General features: G+C 47.4%; 2 protein-coding genes across 2 annotated transcripts in view; both read left to right on the forward strand.

Moving 5' to 3' along the window:
- PHF12 (PHD finger protein 12) overlaps window positions 1-20456 on the forward strand; it is a 22663-nt gene extending 2207 nt beyond the window's left edge. The window contains exons 2-14 of the mRNA XM_014953011.1: window positions 2123-2195; window positions 4514-4901; window positions 5467-5587; window positions 6675-6807; window positions 7511-7675; window positions 8323-8484; window positions 9555-10371; window positions 12283-12405; window positions 13769-13912; window positions 15925-16023; window positions 16607-16689; window positions 18705-18843; window positions 19292-20456. Coding sequence (XP_014808497.1) covers window positions 2123-2195; window positions 4514-4901; window positions 5467-5587; window positions 6675-6807; window positions 7511-7675; window positions 8323-8484; window positions 9555-10371; window positions 12283-12405; window positions 13769-13912; window positions 15925-16023; window positions 16607-16689; window positions 18705-18843; window positions 19292-19626 — 2782 coding nt within the window. The 3' untranslated portion in view covers window positions 19627-20456. The remainder of the gene's footprint in view (window positions 1-2122; window positions 2196-4513; window positions 4902-5466; window positions 5588-6674; window positions 6808-7510; window positions 7676-8322; window positions 8485-9554; window positions 10372-12282; window positions 12406-13768; window positions 13913-15924; window positions 16024-16606; window positions 16690-18704; window positions 18844-19291) is intronic.
- A 1238-nt stretch (window positions 20457-21694) lies between these two features.
- Window positions 21695-22566, forward strand: part of DHRS13 (dehydrogenase/reductase (SDR family) member 13) — a 3349-nt gene continuing 2477 nt past the window's right edge. The window contains exon 1 of the mRNA XM_014953012.1: window positions 21695-21736. Within this exon, the coding sequence (XP_014808498.1) occupies window positions 21695-21736 (42 nt within the window). The remainder of the gene's footprint in view (window positions 21737-22566) is intronic.

Consider the following 22566-nt stretch of genomic DNA (forward strand, 5'->3'; position numbering starts at 1 on the left):
TTTTTTTTTTTTTTTTTTCCCCCTGGGGTGCTGGGAAGGGAGGGGGGGAATGGGGCCAGACGAATCCCTACTCGCTGTAGCTGCAGATCTAAGGGCTGGGTTTCCAGCAGGAGTAAAACCTGAGCTATCACAGGATCCACCTCAGGACTCGGAATGGATTTACGCTGCAGCAAGCACAGGGGGATCATTTGTTACTCTCCTCCTTCCACCCCCCTTCCCCTCTTTGGTTAGCAAAGGATTCGTTTGGGGCAGGGGGGGAGTTACTGCTTCAGCCAAACGTTTGAGGCTTTGTGTAAAGCAGCCAGTAGTTGAGGCTTTGGTGCTCTCGTCTAGAGCCTGATCTCTTGTTCATCCAAGCCTTCCAGGAAATGAGAAACATAAGCTGCAGGTATGTTTGTGCATATATGCACAGAGAGCTGCCTTTCTGGAGCGGCTGGAACACGGAGGCCTCTGAAACCCTGCACTCCTCCTCAAAATGGCTGCCAGATGTGTTGGCTCTACTGAATTCCCTGGAGCCTGACACCAGAAATGCTGAGGTTATTACCCGCTTTGGTTCTTGCAGTGTTCTTCCTTCACTCTTCCAGGCACAGTGTTGCAAGCCCGAGTGTGACCCTGGCTGGCTGCGGTACCTGCGGAGGCTTTCTGCTGGCGCGCGCGGGGCAAGGCTCGCCGGGACTCTGTTTAAACAAAGGAAGCATGTTTGTTTTTACAGCTCAAGCTTGGGAGCCTGGGCTGGGATCCTGTGCCATTTCCCTGTGCTAGGAGCAAGATTTTGGAGGAAGACAGCCTCCTCCCTTTCTGCTGCAAAGCACAGCCCTTATTGGCCAGCAAATATTATGCATCTTGTCCTCTCTGGAGGCCTCTCTTGTCCTCCTCAGTGCTGGAGGCTTCTTAAAGCTTAACTTGGATTTGCTTTGATATTTGTCTGTAGGTGCAATAAATAGTATAGAGGCTCCTGAAGTGAACTGCTGTCTGGCTGCCCAGGTTTGTGTGGCATCTCAGTCTGGTCTTGTAAGCTCCTTGCCAGTGTGGCCACAGTTCTGCTTGATCACCTGGTAACCCAGTCTGTCCCAGCTGTGTCACCAGTCAGTGGGAAACGGAGCTTCCAGGTCCTGCCGTAGCACATCTGTCTGCTGAGTGTTTGGCACAAGAGAGCAGACTTGCTCTGCAGCTGCCTCTAGCATCAGTAGGCAGAACTTCTAAAAGTATATCTTAAAGCCACTCTGCGTGGTAACCGGCTGTTTTTCTGACAGCGTGTCCACTTTTCCTGCAACAGTCAGCAGTTTGCTGAAATAACAAATCTTAATGATAAAGAGGTGTTGGAAAGTACTTGAGCTGGTAGTAGGATCTGCAAGGAAAGTGTATCGTCTAACATATGCTGCTCTGCCTTTAACTAAGGAAAAGTGTTTCTGAAAATAGTCCTCCTTACTCCTTCATCTAATTTGCTTTGGTTTATTTCTAGCATCAAAATGAGAATGTCATCTCGATGTGATACAGCTTTTATAGTAAGTGCAGATCCACATGAGTAGGATGTATCTTGTGCTTCATAGCCAAGGCAAGCTGTATATGGTGACACTTTTAAGAGTATTTGGGTTGTCTTAAGATAGAAAGTGGTTTCCACCATTAAGTGTGCCCAGGGCTGGAGTACATGGGAAGCAGTGGGTAGACTTCATGGCAGCTTGCTCACTTGGACTGAAGCTGCAAATTCAAAGGGTGGAAATGCCTAGATACGTGGCTGTGCTTGCTGCTCGGGAATCTGTGTAGTCTTACATGGAGTAATCAAGTTATTTGAGGAGGCATTGGTGTCGAGGGGGAGGTAGGTGAGTTGCACACAAGTGAATCCTCCATTTATCTTTGCTATTCAATTCTAAGACTGTCTTTCTGAAACCATGGAGCGGGCTGCATGGTGGAGATGAGATGTGTGTCATGGAAGACTAACTTCTTAGAGGTGTCTGGCCAAGTGGGTGTATGGGGGGAGCGAAGCTGGGGAGCATCGCCATAAAGAAAAGGAGGAAGTGCCTGGGAGAGGAACCTGTGGAACTGCCCTGACTCCGGCTGCGTGTACGTGAGAGGAGGCCTTCCAGAAATAACAGTAAAGCATTGCCTTGTGTTTCTCTTGTAGCAACCCTCCGCTCAGCGAGGAAATGCTGCCTCCGGGGGAGTGGATGTGTCACCGCTGCACTGTACGCCGCAAGGTAAAGCCTCATAACAGCCATGATCCCTGCCCTTCCAACTGTCCATTGAAATGATACCTTCCTCTCCCCTTACTGTGTGTTTATGCCACCAGACTTGCTCACAGTTGTGAAGGGCTTCGTTAGGAACAGGCTTAAAGAAAACTAAGGGGTCTTGATGAGACCCTCCTGGTATTTTTAACCTCTCTAGTAGGAACCACAAAACTGAAGTGCCAGATAGAGTTTAAAAGGCACAGCTTGACAAGAACGTTTTCCTTCCCCCCACCTCTGGAAGGGAGGGAGAGCCGAGGCACAGAGGGAATGGTACCCGTGCTCGAGGAGATGAGCTGTCTACAGGCGAAACAGGAGTCGTGTGAATGCAGCTTTGGCATCGGGGTTGTGATTTTTGGTTAGCGTGTGTTTTTTAGAAGTGTGACTTCACAGCAGTTGCACATCAGCAGAGGGTGAAATCACAGTGAGTTATGATTTCCTGGGCTGTTGAACAGGATGGGGAGGAGATGGTTGGGCAAGATTGTGGCTTTTCTTTTTTTTTTTTTATCTTGTAAATTCTTTCTCATCTAACAGTTACAGTGTTACTTCACTTCTGAGCAGCAGGGATTTGGGTCAAAACTGTCAGTATGACATGGATAGTGAAATCGAAGAAATTCTAAGAAGGAAAGGAACTTTTGTTGTGGTTTTGTAGAGCATGGAAGCAAAATAGTTTACTTCTGTGCTTTGTGGAAAACAAGTGCTAGAGCGTACTAGAAGGGACAAGACATTAAGCAGTGCCTCTCCCTGGGTATCTCTCTGTTCTTTTTCTGAGAGAGTACAAGGTCCATGAGGTGGTTCAGCATCAATCTTTGTGTTTCTGCTGAATTGGGAGGAAGACATGCTTTGAGATGACTGTTACAGAAATACTAGTTTAGTTACAACCACAAAATGTCATGATTTGCTTTTCTTTGACCTCGCTCAGCAATTACTGATCCAAAATTTCTTTAAAACAAAAAAATTGTAAGAGATGGAGCTTTCCAGCAGCCTGCTCCAGGGCTTAGCTCTCTTTGCTGTCCAAAGGCTTTTTCTAACCTCTGCTCTAGATCTCTCTTTTGCTGTATAAATCTATTTCTCATGCAAGTAGTAAAGGAGCAGAATGGATTCCTTTCCTTTGTGGAACTGTGACGGGCTCCTGCAAAGAGACGAAAAAGCCCCATTTGCTCTTCTCATGTTCACTGAATGACCCATTTTCTTTTAGCCTTTTCTTGTCAGGTTTTTTTCAGGCACGATTGTGGGTTTTTTTTTTTTTTTTTTGTCTTTTTTTTTTCCCCCCTTGATGCTTTTTCTCCAGGAAGTGTCTTGCACAATGTAAACATCTTAGTGCTATGACTACGTAAGACTGCGTAGCAGAGGGTTTAGAAACTATCTAACAACTGTTCCCTTGAAGTGGCACCCAAAGCAGATTGGAAGAAAACTGTGTACTCAGCCTTTTGCTCCTGAAACGATTGCCTTCTTATGTTTCCAGGGTGCTGTTCAGCTGTCTGCCAACAAGAAAAAATTAAGGTCTCAAAATTAAAAAATAATAATAAACACCAAAAAAAAAAGATAAAAGAAAAAAATCCTCCAATTTTTCTGTATCAAAAGTTGCCCGATAACACTTTGCTCCTTTTGCAGACCACTCTAGTGATGGAGTAAATAGTTTCATCCATATGGATGGTGCTGTCAGGCACTGGAGCAGTGCACAGTCGCCTGTTCTGGGCCAGGCAGCGTCCCCTCCTCTTGCAAAATGGATCTCGCGGTGATTGCGATGTGTTGTTTCCCTCTGCTGCAGTTCTCCCTGCCCACCTTGTCTGAGGTGCTCATCACCAACAGATAGCAGAGTGTTGTTTGTATATCGTGCTTGTATTCTCAAGCTGACCTTCTCCTCCTTCTGTAATGGGTTGGGGTGCACTGCCAGGGTTAATGGTCTGCCTCGACAAGGAACGGTCTGCCGCGGAGTTTCGCAGTGTTGGCTAGCAGAGTAAACAGAGTTGTCTGATTTGTCGAGTATTTAGGACTAGATGCTGTGAAATACTGTCCTGATCTGCCCTCAAATACAGCTATCCCAAAAGGAGAGAGAGAGAGGTGCTAATTTTCTGCCCTGTGCTTGGTTCCCTTCAGCTGTTTTGTCATCTGTTTAGCTGCAATCAAATTGTTTTTGCTAGGTCAAGGCTGTAATGACTTCACAGGGGAAGTGGTAGGAAGTGGCTCAAGCCTTTTCAGATGCTGTTTGTCTTGGATTGCATATTTGTCAAGGTTGATGTGCTTTGTTTGTGGCCTCCATGATAAGCCTGCCTATTCATGTCGTGCAGAAGCGAGAACAGAAGAAAGAGCTGGGGCAGGTAAATGGATTGGTGGACAAATCTGGGAAAAGGACCACCTCCCCCACCAGTGACGCAGACCTGTTGGACAGGTCTAGCAGCAGCATCAGGGCTAATGCGCATGCCAGGATCTTGGAAAGGAGAGCGAGCCGGCCTGGCACTCCCACATCCAATGCCAGCACGGAGACCCCCAACTCAGAACAGAATGATGTCGATGAGGACATAATTGACGTGGATGATGACTCTGCCATTGCAGAAATGGACTGTGGGCAGCCCCAGCTGAAGCGACCCTTTGAGCTTCTTATTGCTGCTGCCATGGAAAGGAACCCAACGCAGTTCCAGTTGCCGAATGAACTGACCTGCACCACAGCACTTCCAGGTGAGCAGTGGTTTGGTTAGTGTTGGTGAAGGTGTTCACAGTTGTGTCCTGCTGCCATCTTGCCTCTTGACTCCTTGGTAGTTGTGGCTCTGGTGATGCTCACTGGTGAAAGCAGAAGGTTCAGAAGTACCCCTGGTCTGTCTCCAGGTGTCCAACAGCAGGTGGCCTTTCAGATGTGAGCTGTGGGGACAGTGCTGCTGCAGACTGCCCCTCCATCAGCACCTGGGATGAAGGCTTGCTGTTGTCACCTTAGTCTAGATCATCAATCTGAAGAAAGAAAATTCCAATTGTCAAAATACTTGATTTTGATTTACAATATGATAATCTAATAACAAAGTAATGACTTCATGTATATGATGTCCCTGAAATGATTAAGTATAAAAGATGCCTGCCTTTAAAAGACAGTCTTTGTCTCTTAAGGCTAGATTTAGTGGTTGATAAGAGTTCCTTAAGCAGCTCTCTTTGCCTTCTCTGTTCCCCTCTGCCTGAGATGATTATGTGTATCTACCAGAAAGCAGATCTCTCCTATGTGGGTAACCCAGAGCCTTTTAAAATTTACTTTCAGGTACTAGTAAGAGGAGGAGAAAAGAAGAAACCACAGGAAAGAATGTCAAGAAAGCACAACACGAGTTAGACCACAATGGTTTGGTTCCCTTGCCGGTGAAAGTCTGCTTCACATGCAACAGGTATTTGACACTTCCAGGGAAGCTGTTAGGTGTTGCTGCACCCTTCACAGGAGCAAAGTTCTTGCTGAAAAAAGTAGATGAGCTGTTCCCTTTCCCATTCTCCTTCATTACTTGCTTACAATCCTCTAAATAAATGGGTGAATAATCATCTTTGCTAAATAACAGGTGTTTAACCATGGCAAGTGCAGGTGTGGCTTCTGCAGCCCTGCGTGACTGTAAAGGGTTTTAAAATGTAGCCTGAAGAGAGCGAGCCATCTTGTCTTCAGAATTTTTCTACTGAGAAAAATTCTGAAGTGATGGTGGTATAGAAAATGGAGATGGTCCTTTGCTTATGGTTCATGAAGGAAGTATGTGAGGAGGTGACCTTTAGGAAATGTAAATCTACAGGGAGATATAAGCCCAAGACAAATAGGAATATGGTGTTGAAATAGTGAATCTGGAAACTACTACAAAATACTGCTGTTTTTTATAACTGAATAAAAAATGCACAGATAAATCCCAATTCAAAATGTCAGTGAAAACAAAAAGCTATTTCAGGAGCCCAGTCAGAGTGAGTTTCTGGAATTGGGCTGGCGACTCAGGTGGGCTTTTGTGGAGAACAGCTGATAACTTTGTCCTAGAGTGAAGCCTTCTTTTAAGTCTGAGGAATTGGATGTAGTGGCTTTCTGGAGTTTGAGACTTGTTCTGAGAACATCTTGTCGAAGTAAATGTCCCAACTTCGCACAAGAATCACCTGAGAAAAATCATAATAACTTAAATCTGATATTTCCTTTTGATTTCTGAATTTTGCTGTAAATGAAGCCACTCAGAACTAATACACAAGGTCAACTTGAAAAGTTGCTCATAAGAATCTGACAGGTGATTACAGCTTTCCAGCAACAGCATCCTTCCCTGCCAGAGGACCTCTTTTGCACCGAGAAACCCTCATGTGCATGGGCGAGTCCTTTTGCCTCGGGTGGGTCTTGTGGAAGGTCCATATTGAATTGGTGGGGAAAGATAAGCTGAAGTGTTTAGCTGAGCTTGCCTGCGTGTTCAGTTTGTACCCTATATTCTGTCTGGGAAATAAGATGTGGCTCTCTCTTGGCAGGAGTTGCAGAGTGGCACCTCTAATCCAGTGCGATTATTGCCCGCTCCTGTTCCACATGGATTGTCTGGAGCCACCGCTTACTGCCATGCCTCTGGGTAGATGGATGTGCCCAAATCACATAGAGCACGTGGTGGTAAGCAGGACTATGATTGCAGTATGGTAACCGGATGCTGGAGTGGAACCTGGCAGGTCCATTAAAGGACAAAGTACAACAAATGTAAAACAGCTTCTGAGCTCTTATTTTGCTCCCTGTAACGCTTGTAAAGCTCCTGCTGCAAGCAACGCACTCTCCAAAGGAATATGATGCTTCTATCTGCAATAAAATAGAAAGATGGGGGAACTTCTTCCTGTAACTGAAGCTGACAGCTCAGATTGTGGCTCACTGACAGCTTGTCTAGTTTTCAGACTGGACTCCTTTAAGATCTAGATGAGCTTCCAGAACTGTGATACAAAGCAGCACAGTGCTACAAACAGGGAAAAATAATTCTTTGCATGCTTAACCCAAAAAACTTTCATTCCAAGAGGGAGTTTTCATTTGTGGAAAAGCAGTGTACTTGAGACTTAAATACTCAGGAAACAGGGGGCTGAAACAAAGGGCTTGTGCCCAGACAAACTGCTTCTGAGAGCATTGGTGCTGCTTAGTAGGCCTCTAAATGCTTTTGTATTCATCTCCAGCCACGTACCCTTTAACAGAAATGGTTAGTGCTGCAGGAAACAAATAGTCTAAAGCTGAGCTGATGCTGTACTGCCAGTGCTACGAGGCGTTATGAAAGTCTTAGGGTACATTAGAGTGACCTGCAGATCCCTAACTCCTGTGGCATTATCTGATCACCCAGCTGAACCAGAAGAACTTGACCCTGAGTAATCGGTGCCGAGTATTTGACCGGTTCCAGGACACCATATCTCAGCACGTTGTCAAAGTGGATTTCTTAAACCGAATCCATAAGAAACATCCTCCGAATCGCAGAGTTCTTCAATCAGTAAAGAGAAAAGGTTTGAAGGTATGTTTAAACAAGTAGGTGTCAGTGAAACTCCCCGCGTATGTATTCCAGTTTGGAAGGGGAAACCAGCACGCCCCGTAGGCACAGCCTCCTCTTGGGGCAGGAGGAAGAGGGTGGGGTCTGCATGAATGTGTTGGTGAGAGGTCTGGGAATCAGTTACTTTTCACTACATGTAGGATTTGAGAAGCTCTTTTTCTGCCAACCATAAGGCTCAACTATTACAAGCCTTTAAATCTAGCACAAGCATAGAAAGTACAACACAAAACCTCCTGAAGGTGGCCCTAGAGTCAGAACTGGGGCTGCTGCATGTTCTGTGTTAAACCCCAAGGAATATTTACTGCCAGAATGCCTGAAAAATACCATATAGGTTTCCCTTCTTGCTTGGCCTTTTTTGCATGACTTCTTTTTTGCTGTAGCCACCACATTGTGCTGAAGTCACGCCTGACCTAAGGGAATAAAACCTATTCATTTCAGCCTAGCTGCAAACATTTAAAGTACTCGGTCCTTGAAACTTCTAATGTATTGTCTGCAGGGTTCCTTTGGGTCAGAAAGCAGCAAACACGAAGCATAGTGCTGGTTGGGCACTTTAACTAGTCATTCTTGAGTAATTTTTCTCATGTGTGATCTTTTTTTTCTCTACAATGTAGGTTCCTGATGCTATAAAGTCCCAATACCGGCTTCCACCCCCGTTACTCGCGCCTGCGGCAATTAGAGATGGCGAGCTGATCTGTAACGGGATCCCTGAGGAACCCTTGCAGAAGCACCTTTTGAACACTGAGCACTTAGCCAGCCAGACAGAACAACAGGAGGTAAATGAAGTCAAATGCTTGGACTCTGTGTCTGTAGTTGCTTTGGTACAAAGATCCTCTTCCATTTCAGTCATGATCAGAGCAGTTGTCTAGGAAACCAGTCTCAAAATCATGTCTGAAGGTGATAGCTTGTCTTGTCTTTGACACCCTTGCCCATTAAAACTTCATTTTGGCTTTCCAGGTGAAATGTAAAATTCTTCAGGGAAGTGGTGAAATAGTCTTCTGGCCTTAAGAGTGCATCGAGGGCTTTCTGTCTAGATGTCATTTTTATTTCCTGGCTGAGGGAAAATACTTTCCACTTTGATTATGTAAGACTGCTCTCTGACACGTTTATTTGTGTGTTAACGTCACGCTTGTGGCCTGCTTGGACTTTTCAAATTGGACTTTTAAATCAAGGTCAAATAAGTGTTTAAATCTCTTATGAAACTTCTTGCCAGGTTCCACAACACAAAGGCATGTCGCGTTGCAGCCAGTGGTGTAGCCCAATCCTTCTGTTAGCTCAGGTGGGGTTCTTCTGTGTGGCAGGTGCACGTTCACCACGGGGCTTAAAACTTCAAATAAATCTTTTGGTCGTCCTCTTCCTTGTGTAAAAGAAAAGGTGCTCCACCCCAGCTTTGGCAGGTGACTCCCTATAGCTGGAGGTAGATCAGCATGTCTTTCCAGCGTGCTACAGAATAAGCTGGAGGATCGTGTTTGGAGAGAAGCCCATATTGGTGAAAGATGTCTTTGTAACTAGCTGGAGAGTTGCAACACTCAAGAGGTGAAGAGAAGGAAAAATTTGGGGGTGAGGAAGTGCATCTGCTGCCTTCTCCCTCCTTTAATCTCAGCTCCTGGGGCAGAGAGATAAACGGTACCTCGTTTTCCTTGCGATTTTGTACCTTTGGACAAGGTTTTCTCCTGGTTCTAGATGAGCATCAGAGCAGATGCTGTAGTTTTGGGCTGCACCCGGGCGGTCAGCAATGCGGTGAGGCAGCTGTGTTTCTTCCAGCTGGGTGAAGGATGGAGTAGCTGTTGAGGTTTGGAGCGCTGTCTGCCTGCAGAGCTAACCTGCACCTTTTTCTTCCTCCCAGTGGCTCTGTAGTGTTGTTGCGCTCCAGTGCAGCATATTGAAACATTTATCTGCTAAGCAGATGACTTCGCTTTGGGACTCTGAACAAACAGAGAAGGCTGATATTAAGCCTGTTATTGTGGCAGACGGCTCACTCGCCAACCCTTACCAGGCAGCTGACAAGGCACCCACACCTTCCCTCTATTCCATGTCGTCCTGCACCTCAGGGATCACCACCCAGAATTCCTTGAGCTCCTCGCAATCCCAGCAGACGTTGTCACAGGAAGATGTCAACTGCAGCTCTTGTATAGATAAATCCAAGAAGGTGTCTTCTTGCGGGACTTCGAATGGGCCCACAGCCTCTGACATTAAAGTAAATGGTCCTCATTTCTATGGCGTTTCATCCGAATCTTCAGCACAGTTGACTGACTCCCAGAGGCTAATGGCATCTGGTAACACAATACCTGTTTTGTCTCATCGGCAAACGTGGCCTCGGCCCCTCACGCCCCCGGCGACTTGTGGACTTCTGAATCACACCCTTGGAACCATCATTAAAACGGAGAACGTAGCAGGACCCGTTTCTTGTGCACAAAGGGGTTCTGTGCCCGTCACAAGCATGCCTACGTCCATATCGAGCTCCTGTGCCAGCCTGGAGACCACCAGCACTTTGCAAAGAAAGAATGTGCAGACACAGATAGGACCGCCGCTGACGGCAGACCTGCGGTCGATGGGCTCCCCTCTGACGGCCACGAGGGCTCTCACCCCTCCGCAGGCTGCAGGAGATGGCATCTCTGCTGTTGGGTCCACCAACAGATTCTGTTCACCAGCACCACCTTCAGGTACGTGCCAAACGGCTGTTCTTGCCCCCAGGGCTGAGAAGGTGTTCAGTCTAAACGTTATCCTGAACCTCAAGGCTGTAGCGGTACGATCTCATTTAACTGGGATTTGGGTTTTCTTTGGAGAGCTGGGAGAAGTTTCTCACACCTCCTCTGTCTTAAGTTCCTTCATGGGAGCCATGGAATGTTTTTGCTGGTTGCATATACCTGAGAGGGGGGCTCTGTCCTGAGAAGCAGGATCGTAGATCAGTTAATTCTGGAAAGCAGCAGTGGTTTTAAATTGGAAGTCTTCAGCTGCACAGCCTTGATGTTGGAGAGGTGTGGAGTTGGGAAGGTGTAGTCTGCCAGTCTCTTTAGTGTCTGCCAGTCTGATAATAACAGGGTTTGGGATTGGATGTGCCACCTCTGTCTTCAGCTGTACCCAAAAAACTTGCTGTTAAAGTGCAGATGCCCATTCTTCAGTGTAAAAACATCAAGTCAAAGATGTTGATAGCTGAAAGTCAGACTTAACTGCCCATAACTCAAATTTTGCTGGAGTAAGCTTTCACTTAAAGCATTCTCTTTCTCTTCCCTTTCCCCACACCAGCTCAATGCTCAAACTAGTTAAAAAGCCTCTGTGCAGGTTGGGTTTGAAGCGGTTGCTGAAAAGCACGGGGCAGAGCTGTGACTTCTCCTGCAGTCCTTAGAGGCTCAGCAGCAGGCCTGCATGGAGTGGCTGAGATTTGGTGATTGCAAGCAGCAGAAGCAATACTTTTTTATTATTCTCTTTAAAAAAAATAAAATAATTCCCTAATGAGCATCTTCTGAGCTTTACCTCGTGTTTGGAAGCAGTGCCTGGAGTACTTGGCCTCCTTGCTTATTGCTGAACAAACTTGGTTACTCTGGGGCTGGTGGTTTGACTGTGCCCTGCTTTAGAAATGCGAGGCTGGGAGAAGCTTTGGTAGAGGAAATGAGACCATACTATAGAAAACTTCTTGCTTGTGGTTTGAAGAGCTCTGCAAACCCTACATAATTTTGCAGTTACTTAAGATGTTAAGTAATTGCTATTGGTGCAAAGCTTGCTTTCTACAAAATGCAGATTAAAACATCATTTTGATGCAGTGTCTCTTGGGAAAGGTGTAAATATTTAGATTTTCCATCTAACATGATGCATATATTTATTTATAGCAAATCTTAAATTATCGTGTGCAGATTTTGTTGCTGACTAGAGAAATACAAATCATTCATGACCTTTTTTTTTGCCATAAATTTCAAGCTTATAGTAGTTGTACTTCTAAGCAAACCAACTCAAGAAGATCTTGTATCAACAATGCATTAAAGGGATTTTGTTTCCTGCCATTTGCCATTGCTGCTTTCCGCTGCGTGGTCACTGCCAAAGCAGTAGGATTTTATTTTGTAAATAATAAAATCTGCTTAGGACTTTCACGTTTACTAGACAGTGAAGTATACCCCAGACTTGGTAACTGCAGAAATAAAAATGTGGCAGTTGTAGTTTTTATGCATGTTCAGACCTAGACAAGCTACTTGGCAAACATCTCTAGGTTTAGTAAGCTCTTCAGGCTCCTGGGGCCCTGGTGCTTATCTTTGCAGTCTCTGTAGGACATCCCTCACACTCTGTCACTCCTGCTGCTTCAAACAGGGAGTAGGGGCTTAAATGTATAAGGTCCAGAATTCCTCCCACAACTGGAGGTGAGAGGGAGCAGCTGGCAATTGGCTCTGTGTTGGAGGCACACACTAGTCCCTCTGTGAGGAGAAGAAAGCTAATGGCCTCTCATTCAGGCCTTTTACAAAGCATGAGTATGAGCAAAATTAGTCATTCCGAGCAGCTTGGAAGCCAAGTGCAGCCAAAGGGCTGGGTGCATGGCTCACGAACGTCCCAGTGACATATCTTCTCTGCACCATCTTTCCCTGTAGATGGTAAGGTCAGTCCCAGCACCTTATCCATAGGAAGCGCTTTAACTCTACCCTCATCACTCACTGCAAACTCCGCAGCTATGTTGGACCTCACCAGTTCCCTGAAAGCATTTATGGATGGCGGTGAGTATTCAGTTCATTATCCCTCTCTCCTAGCCCTCTGTGTTTGCTTCCCTAGAGCATTCGGTCTCTGCTTGAGGAAAAGTTCCAGAGATAAAGAAGGGTTGCAGTCAGGTGAGGGTGGAGCTGGGTATACATTACCTTAAATATGTCACATGCTTCCCTACTTGTAGCGTTGCCAAGGCAGCAAGGCCGATGAAGTGTTTCTGCCTGAAGCTTTTCTGGGGAACGATCACAAAGCTGTTGCACGGGCTGCTTTCCAGGTGGAATTCACATGCAGGAACATGCAGCCCTGCTGTGTCTGTGTTGTGGTGCTAGAGCAATCCAGAGCTGGTCCTGGCGGGCGTAAAGTCCAGCGACGATAGATCTTGTCGTTGAGTAGTCACCTGAGTGGTGATGCTCTGATGGGTCAGTTGATTTCCTGATTTATTTCTGCTTCTGTCAGTCTTCTCCTAGACTGGCCCATTTTTTTATTTTCCTTTTGTTGCACTTGGCAAGAAATGCCAAACCTTAGTGGAGTGACTTCAGGAGGAAGGGATTGCTGAGCAGCAACCATCACTAGCACAGCGAGGCTGTTTGTTGCCAGAGACTTCTACATCTGAAGAACAGCCTTTCTGGCATTGCCAGGGTGCCCCTCTTTTCTTGGGTGAACCCCAACTGCTCAGACTATACCTCTCTGCTATCGGGAAAGGCTCAGCTTCTTCTACTTGCTGTATTAACTGTCGTTGACGTGGAGAAAGCTCTTGGAAGAAGATGTTGGCCAGCCTGCTTGCTGCCAGAAAGCAGACTTCTGTAGGCCTTTATGAACATAAATACTTCAAAGCTATCGGCAGCAGATCTGCTTAAAAGCTTGTTAATAATATTGTCTGAATTGCCCTGCTTGGGTAATTGACCCTGCTATGAAAGCGCATGACTCAGGAATGAACCTGTAGCAGCTTCAAAGGTGGTTACAGTTTTCCTTTGTAATGCAGGGCTAGACTTTCTAACTAGGTTATTGGAGCTTCACAAGAAGGACCCAAACTGCTGCCCAGAGGGGGTGCGATGTCCACCTCTGCAGGGCTGTTTATTCTGAACCAAAACGACAGATTTTCAACTTTTTTATCAGTCCTTGTTCCCCTGAACTTCTGCTTGCTGCCTCAGCTGTAGCTCTGGCCACCACTGGTACTCTCCTCGCACACTGCTCACAGGAGATGATATGAATAATAGTAATAGATCACATACATAAGATTCTTGATACTACAAAATTTGTCAAGTCTTTGCTGTTGAAGCAAATATCAAGTTTGAAAGTGGGACGGTTAAATCCACTGCAGCTCAGATTGCACCCTTTCCATGAATAACTTACTAATTGCTTTTTGTTTATTAACAGAGATTGAGATAAATATGCTGGATGAGCAGCTGATCAAGTTTCTGGCCTTGCAGAGAATACATCAGCTCTTTCCTTCCAAAGCTCAGTCTCTAGCAAGCAGTGTCAGTTCCCATCAGCAATCTCCTGTGGGAAACCACATTGAAGGTAAGAGCAGCCCTAGAATAGTTGATTTATGTTGAGCTTTTTGGCACTCCCTTGCCTTATTCATTGAAGGAGATCTCCCTCTTCTTCTGGTATCTGTCTGATGCTGCCTTTCACATTTCTTTCCTCTCATCCCCTGCTCTGGATATCCACAAGCCAGAAACTCCTTCTGGTCTCTCTACTTGATTATTTACAAATTATGGCAATGAAAACACCTTCAATAACTTCTGGATTTTCTGCTGGAAATCTTCAGTGAGGTTGTGTTTTATCAATCTTAGAATTAGCAAGAGATGGGAAGGTTCAGCTGCTTTTGGTTTTTTCCCCTCACCTTTGAGATGGGCAAGAGAAATGCATGAATTCCTGCGCTCTCTTTCTGGAGAAGCTGCTTGTGAGACGAACAGGAGGAACCAGGGCACAGAATTTGTGTGACGTTGTCATTGCCTGTTCAGCACAATGTCACTGTCGAGCCAAAAAAACACTAAATGCAAATAATGGAAAACAACTTGTGCTTCTGTTGGAAACCTTCAGATTCCTAGAGCTGCAGGGGGAACCTGGCTTCGTGATCCTCCACGTGCAGCCAGTCCATTTAATCTGCTTTCAAGCACTAACTGGACACAACCTTGTTGCAGGAGCAGTGGTCTGCTCCCCCTTCTGCTAGGCCTGGGGGGTAAATATCCACTATAAGATCTTTGGAAGTCCTGCTAGCAGTCAGTAACCTTCTTCTGGAACCCTGTGCTTGCCTGCTCGCTTGCTGCTGTAGCATCACAGCATTCTCTAAATGCTTTGTTGATCTTCTTTTGAACCCTGCTGTAGGACGCAGCACCAGGCTGTGATATGAGCTGTGTTCCTGTGCTGCTCGCAACAGACGAGTTCTGGAAATTCTTCAGCAGTCTGCCTTCCAAACAGCACATTGATGCTGTCTTAACCCAACACACTTTTTTGGGCAGAAACGATGTGTTTAGGCTGACTGTTTAGCATTGCTGGGAAAATACTAGATCCAAAAGCTTTAGTGAGCCCTGTTGAGCCAGCAGAGCCAGACAGCTGGAAGGACTTATGCTGGGTGGAGGTGTGAACCTGCACGTTTCAGCTGCGTTGAGCTGCACGTCCAGTGATGCCACCCAGTGTGGCCAATGTTCTTTGACGTAGGTGACTCTGCAAACAATCTCTTGTAGTCTTCCTGTTCTGTTCTTTGATTTCACACTGTTGGTGTAAAAGTGTAACGCAGATTGTAGTATCTGGGAGGGGCCTAAACTCTGCTTAAAAGGGGCTTATCTCCAAAAGACAGCTGCTGAAATCCTGGCGAGGTCTGCGTGGTCCAGAGTTTGCTGGTCCTGTGGTTCTGGTGGTCCTGCTCCACAGGAGATGGTTTTCTCTCCAGTTCATGGGGGCACATGAGACTGTGTGATTTGAACTTGGCTGCCAGGGAGCTGCTCTGAAGGCTCAGCCCCAGATCAGCCCTTGTTGAGTTTGCCAGGGACTGACCCGAGGGTAACAGAGTCCACCCAGTAAATCACCCCATCCTGGGCTGGTCCCTGGACAAGCCCTGTCTGCTCAGCCCCTGTGTTTTTCCTGCAGCTTCACTAGAAGTGAAATCACAGCTGTTAAGTTGGTGACATTCGCCAGCACCACATTTTTTTTTTTTTTTAAAGTGGCACTTTGACAGCAGGAACTCAGCTCTTTGATTGCCCGAAGTGGAAAAGATTAAGAAAGAAACCAGTGGTAGGGGGCTTGCTTTTTCCTCAGTGTGGCTCCATTGTGCCAATGCTCAGTATTAACGTTCCCCCAGTTGCGTGGCTTGTGTGGGTTACTGGAGAGAGCAATTTTCCCTGATGACTGGCAAAAAAGATGTTTAATGCACAAACATTCCTAGAGGGTTGGGAATTGGGGTTTAGGCCAAAGCTGACTGCATCTTCCTTAAGATCTGTGCCTTCTGGAGAGGGTAGCTTGGGAACCCAGTGGTCGAGCAGCCTTCATAGCTGATAACATTGTTCAAGTAATTTCTCTTTATCTTGCAGCGCAAAGAAAGGAAGTGCAAGCCCGGGCGGTGTTCTATCCTCTGATGGGCTTAGGGGGTGCAGTCAATATGTGCTATCGAACCCTCTACATTGGGACAGGTGAGTAGTTTTGTTTTTTTTTTCCTGCCCTGACCTTTCAGAATCAGGGTGGTTCTCCCTGACCCTCCCGGAGTGTTTGCCAAGTGGGTGTTGAAGAAAAACAGACCCATTGTGGCAGCTTGTACTGGGATTCTTTGCTTTAGGAGAAATGTGGAAATTCCCCAGTCTGTGTGGAGTTGCACCTTTGTGACCCAACTGGGGTCAAAATTAACAGAATCTCTCCTGGAGATTAATGCCTGACTGATGGAGAGAAGACTTATGGTTTGTTTGCAGGTTTCCCTTTCCTTCTGCTTAGATTCTTGTGGTGCTCTGGGTAGACCCAGTAACTGAAATGCTCTTCAACCTTCCTGGGGCTGCTGGCCTTCCCTTCCCCCACCGAAACTTTGTTTGGTGGCTTATCACAGCATTATTCATGCAGTCCTGGGAGCTGGGACAAAGGCAGTTGCTCCCCTGTTGTTTTGCTAATTGAAGTTTAATTCTGTCTGTTGTTCTCTGCTGCCTGACAGTTTTGGGCTTTGTTTTTTGGGTTTTTTTTTCTTTTCTGCAATGAACTGAGCCTGTTTTGTCCCCTCCCCATTGCCAGGAGCTGATATGGATGTGTGCCTTACAAGCTATGGTCACTGTAACTACGTGTCTGGCAAACACGCCTGCATATTCTATGATGAGGTGAGTGCCTGAAGTGGTTTGGGGTTGGGTTTGTGTGGGTTTTTTTTTTTTAAATTTTTATTATTTGGCATGCATGGCAGTGGGAGCTGGAGATGCAGGCAGCAGGTTGTCTTTGTGTGGTGCTCCTTTGTGGACTGCAAAGAGCCAGGGCTGTGAATGGTTTCACTCCAGTGAAGGCTGCGTCAGCGTTTTCTGTCATACCCCTTTTTTTCTGAAGCACAGAGCTCTGCCAGCGTGATTTCTCTGAGCTAACTGCCTGGGGACAAAGACTGACCGCAAGTAAGAGCTGTCACTGCTGGTGCCTGGGGAAAGAAAAAGTCATAGAAACGGTTCAATACCTTTTCATCCAGCTGCTTTGTTAATAAAAGCTAAACCTTACCTGTCTACGCTGCTCCTCAGCTGGAACAAACCAGGCAACTGCTCCAGGTGTGTCGGTGATGCAGAGTGTTCGTGCCCATCTGGAGTACTCTGTATAAATTATTTATTTAACTAAAATTTCAGTTAAGCTCCCAGCATAAACAGAGGTCTACAGTTGCTTCTTAACTACAGTCCAGAGATTAGTTTGTTCTTGAAGTAAATAGACTGGCGGGTCTGCTAATAAAAGCACCGCTGGAGATGTCTCCTCGCATGGAAACAGTCTTTGAAGCAAGATAGTCTTTTATATCACCATTTGTCAACTACTGTCTACTGAGCAGGATCCAGGATTAACCCACAGCCGGCTTTAGCCGTTCCTCCAGCGCGCTACAAGCTACACAACACACTCAGTAATGGGATCCAGACCTTAAATCTGTGTTGAAGCATCTCCTCACAGTGGTCAATCCTAAATCAGGCTCTAGGCACTGAACTCCTTCCATGCTCCACAAGGCCCTCCCATGGCTGTGGTTGCTCTAGAGGGAGAATTCCCCCTCCTTAGCTCTGTCTGCTGTTTCTCCTGGCCTTGCCCCCTGCGGTCTAACAGGTTACTTGAAAACTTACTTCCCTGTCCATGGGGAGTTTTTATAACTTGATTAAAGCTCTGTAGTCTGCGGGGGACGAGGTCTTCAGCCCTCAGATGATTCCTGTGAGCTAACCTGCAATCTCCTCCGCTCCATCAACATCCTCTGCGAAGCTCAGTTCAGCGTGATGCTGCTTGTGTGATGCTGTAATGTCACAGTAACATCTCCTGGCATTTCAGCATCTGCAAAAGGCCTGTAGATCCCAGACTGTCTCTGTCTTGTGGCTGCTGCAACACGCTGGCATCCCTCTTGCCATCTTGCATCTGCTTTCCAAAGCGCATCTCTTCCCTGCTAGGGACAGGTCTCGGGCCAAGGTCTTTGCATCCTACTGTGCCTGTTAAAACGGTGCGCTCGCTTTGGGAGAATCAGCTTGAATCCCTGTTTCCAGGTCTGTTGGTCCAAGTGCAGTAGGTAAAACCCACTTCTCTTCAAAGCTGCTTTGGCCCTTCTTCCTGAGAAAACAACTCTTGCTGAAAAGCCAGCTCTTCTGTGAGCATGAGCTCACAAGGTTCAGGTTGGTGGTCTCTGAAGCTGGCAGATATTTTAAACTGCTCTTATTTAACCATCAACAGCAGTAGGGAGAGAGGTGGTGTGTCTCAGTGCTCCAAAAGAGTGTATCAGCAGGAGCCTTTCTGACTTAGAAGGCTCTAGGGAGACCTCATAGCAGCCTACCAATATCTGAATGGAGCCTACAGGAGAGCCAGAGAGGAAGTCTAGTGACAGGACAAGGGGTAATGGTTTTAAATTGGAAGAGGGGAGATTTAGATTAGATATTAGGAAGAAATTCTTCCCTGTGAGGATGGTGAGGCACTGGAACAGGTTGCCCAGGGAAGTTGTGGATGCCCCATCCCTGGAAGTGTTTTAAGGCCAGGCTGGTTGGGGCTTTGAGCAACCTGCTCTGGTGGGAGGTGTCCCTGCCCATGGCAGGGGGGTTGGAACTTGATGATCTTTAAGGTCCCTTCCAACCCAAACCATTCTATGACTTGATGGCTCAATTCCCTTCTCTTCCCTTCTTTTCAGAATACGAAACATTATGAGCTGTTGAACTACAGTGAGCATGGGACGACCGTGGACAACGTTCTGTATTCGTGTGACTTCTCGGAGAAGATGACGCCCACTCCTCCCAGCAGTATTGTTGCCAAAGTGCAGAGTGTGATAAGTGAGTGTTGAGACATGGCCAGTCCCACGTGCCACCACAGGGAAGCTGTTAGAGGGGGGACAGGAGCGGGTGCAAATCAGCTCCTTGCTGGTGCCCCTTGTTCTGCAGCGTTCTGTACCTCTTGTAAAAAGGGGGATCCTCTTCACTGGCCTCAGCCTGGGTTACACAAGCTACAGCCATCCCATCCCTGCAGAGCTTACTTCTACTCTCCACCTGAACAGCTTCCTCTCTTTGGCCACAGAAATAGATGTGGAAATAAACACCTCTACCTCTCCAGGGAGATTCTCGTTTCCCTTTGATCAGCCGCTCGCCGCAGACAACTAAAATACCTCGTGGCTGGAGGATCTTACCCCTGAGGAACCTCAGCAGTAGCCCCTGTTGATGAAAAAAAACAAGTTGCCTCCGGCCTGCCTGAATCTCACGTGTTGTTTTTTTTTCTCTTTTGCAGAACGACATAAAAGCAGAAAACAGGAAGAGGAGCCGCATGAAGAAGCCGCTGTGATGAATTCGCAGGCGCAAGGGCAGCATCGGAAACCCTGTAACTGCAAAGCCAGCAGCTCCAGCTTAATAGGGGGCAGTGGGGCTGGCTGGGAGGGCACGGCCCTGCTCCACCACGGCAGTTACATCAAGCTGGGCTGCCTGCAGTTTGTTTTCAGCATTACCGAATTTGCGACCAAACAGCCCAAGGGGGACACTGCCTTAGTACAAGAAATGGACTTGGAAGAGAAGCTTTCTCTTAAACCCCACCAGGTGCCCGTGCTGCGGTCCAACTCCGTTCCCTAGGAATTTTTAGGAAGAGAACTTTGGAGTAAGGAAAAGGCCCTCAGACTCTTGGCAATGCAAAAATGTACAAAACCGAGGTGGGATTTTCTATGTCGGCCCAGAGACTGTTCACACGCCGTTTGCATGAAATGAAGAACGTTTAACTTTTTTTAATTTTTCTTTTTTGCTCAAGTTTTAGGGGCATTTGCACATATATTTGTACTATACATTTCATTTTAAAAGGAAAAAACTGCAGTGAGAGCAAGACGCGTCAGAGCGAGGGGCGACCGCTGTCTGACTCAAGGACTCTCTCTGACAGATAGTTCCCATGCAGTTGTAAAATAATCAGAAACTTGTTCTATTTTGTGCCAGTGACAATAGTTTTATATTAAAAGAGAAATACAGTTTTCATACAGCAAATCTATACAATATCATTGTTTTATTTAATGTAAAGAAGCGCTCTTCTTCCCACAGTTATTTTTTTTCCCATCCCTCCCTGCTATGGTTGCACTACAAGTAGCTACTGTGTATTATGGGCAGTGAGAAACGAGTTCTTTTCCTGGTGTCCATCCTATTTTTTATTTCAAATAAGGAAAAGTGTTGGATTCTGTGTAAATACATCAGTGATGGCATTTTTCAATGTTTTAAAGCTGTGTACAGTGCTACATGTGGTATGACGTTCCTCAAATTGTCTATTGTAGCAGATCGTTTGTCGTAACCTGTCTGTCTCTTTTGTTTATATGCCACCTCCCCGCAGCAGAACAGCTAGTTCCACTGTACATAGTAATTGTAACGTTTTAGACTTTACAGAAACTTTCCTGTATTCTGTATATAAAAAAAAAATACTTCACATTCTGTTTTCTGACTGTCTGTCTTAACTCTTGTCACCACAACCTGGGGCTTTTCCCAGAGTGTCTGACCTGCAGAAGAGGAGCCTGAGCTGTGGGAAGGGGCTGAGCCTGGATGGAGGGATGTGGGAGGGTGCTGGTGGGCCAGGATCATAGGAATGTCCAGGTTGGAAGGGATCTTTAAGATCATCGAGTCCAACTGTCAACCTAACACTGCCAAAACTGCTGTTAAACCATGTCCCTCAGCACCACGTCTACGTGTCTTCTAAATATCTGGTGGGTTCAGGTGGTGGGTTCAACCCCTTCCCTGGGCAGCCTGCTCCAATGTTTGATAACCCTTCTGGTGAAGAAATTTTTCTTAATATCCATCCTAAACGTTTCCTGGTGCAACTTGAGGTCATTTCCTCTTGTTCCATTGCCTGTTCCTTGGGAGAAGAGACCCACCCCCCTGGCTAAACCGTCCTTTCAGGGGGTTGTAGAGAGTGAGAAGGTCTCCCCTCAGCCTCCTTTTCTCCAGGCTGAACACCCCCAGCTCCCTCAGCTGCTCCTCACAAGACCCCTCACCAGCTCCATTGCCCTTCTCTGGACCCGCTCCAGCACCTCAATGTCTTTCTTGTCATGAGGGGTCTGAAACAGAACACGAGGATGGGGGACTGGAAGGTCGTAAAATGGGTTGGGAGGGACCTTTGAAAGCCATCTTGTCCAACCTCCCTGCAATGAGCGGGGACATCTTCGACCGTGAGTGTGTCCAAGGATGGGGCATCTACAGGAGAGGTGGGCTCTGGGTTTAGGGATGACAGGGTGCACCCCTTGCCCTGGGGGCATTGTTCCATGCAGCAGTGAGCATTCTCGGGGCTGGCAGCACAGGAGAAAGGCTCCAATCTGTGGGGCAGGAGGCTGCGCTGACCCACATCAGGGGTCGGTCTCTTTTCTCAAGTCACAGGCGACAGGACAAGAGGAAATGGCCTCAAGTTACACCAGGGGAGGTTCAGGCTGGATATTAGGAAAAATTTTTTTCACTGAAAGGGTTATCAGGCATTGGAATGGGCTGCCCAGGGAGGTGGTTGAGGCACCATCCCTGGAGGTGTTCAAAAGACGGGTTGATGTGGTGCTGGGAGGTATGGGTTAGTGATGATGCTCCTTGTTTGTTGTGTGGGTGTCTATTTTTGTCAGTTAGGTTGACGGTTGGACAAGATGATCTTTAAGGTCCCTTCCAACCTAGAAGATTCTGTGATTCTGTAATGAGCAGGGACATCTTCGACTCGATCAGGCCCAACCTGACCGTGAGTGTGTCCAAGGATGGGGCATCTACAGGAGAGGTGGGCTCTGGATTTAGGGGTGACAGGGTGCACCCCTCGCCCTGGGGGCATCATTCCGCGCAGCAGTGAGCGTTCTCAGGGCTTGCAGCACAGGAGAAATGCTCCAATCTGTGGGGCAGGAGGCTGCGCTGACCCACATCTCCTCCTCTCCCGACCGGGGAGCCCCCAGTCCATCATGTCGGCAGAAAAATCCCTTTTGCCAACCGCTGCCGTCCGCCCCCCGCCGCGCTCGGTGCCGATAACCCCACGCTTCGCTTGCCAAACCAGCGGCCCTTTGCCCCCCCCGCTCCCCTCTCCCCGCCCCGCTCCTTCCTCCCAGCCCCGGGGGCGGGACAGGGCGGGGGGTACCGGTACCGGTACCGGTAGGCATCACAAGGGCAGCCCCAGGACACCCCTATGGGCACCCCCAGAACACCCCCATGGCACTCCTCGCTGCACCCCAGGGGCACCCCAATGGGACATCCCTAGATATCACATAAGCACCCTCAGTACACCCCCATGGGTGCCCTCAGGGAGCCCCCAGGCACCCCCAGGAGACCCACATGGCACACGACAGGACACCCCCAGTACCCCGAGACACAGGCACCCTGCATCATGAGGGCTTCATGGGCTCCCAGGACCCCCAACACCCAGCAGCCCCAGGGCACCCCGCAGCCCCCCCTCACCCTGCTCAGATCCAGCCCGGGGGCGGGACAGGGCGGGGGGTACCGGTACCGGTACCGGTAGGGATGGGGTGGGCTCTGCTGGGTGTGGGGCTACTGCTGGCCCTTTACACGCTGCTCCGGTACGGGCTG

This window comes from Calidris pugnax, unplaced genomic scaffold, assembly GCF_001431845.1.
Source record: "Calidris pugnax isolate Ruff unplaced genomic scaffold, ASM143184v1 scaffold133, whole genome shotgun sequence".
Lineage (NCBI taxonomy): Eukaryota > Metazoa > Chordata > Aves > Charadriiformes > Scolopacidae > Calidris > Calidris pugnax.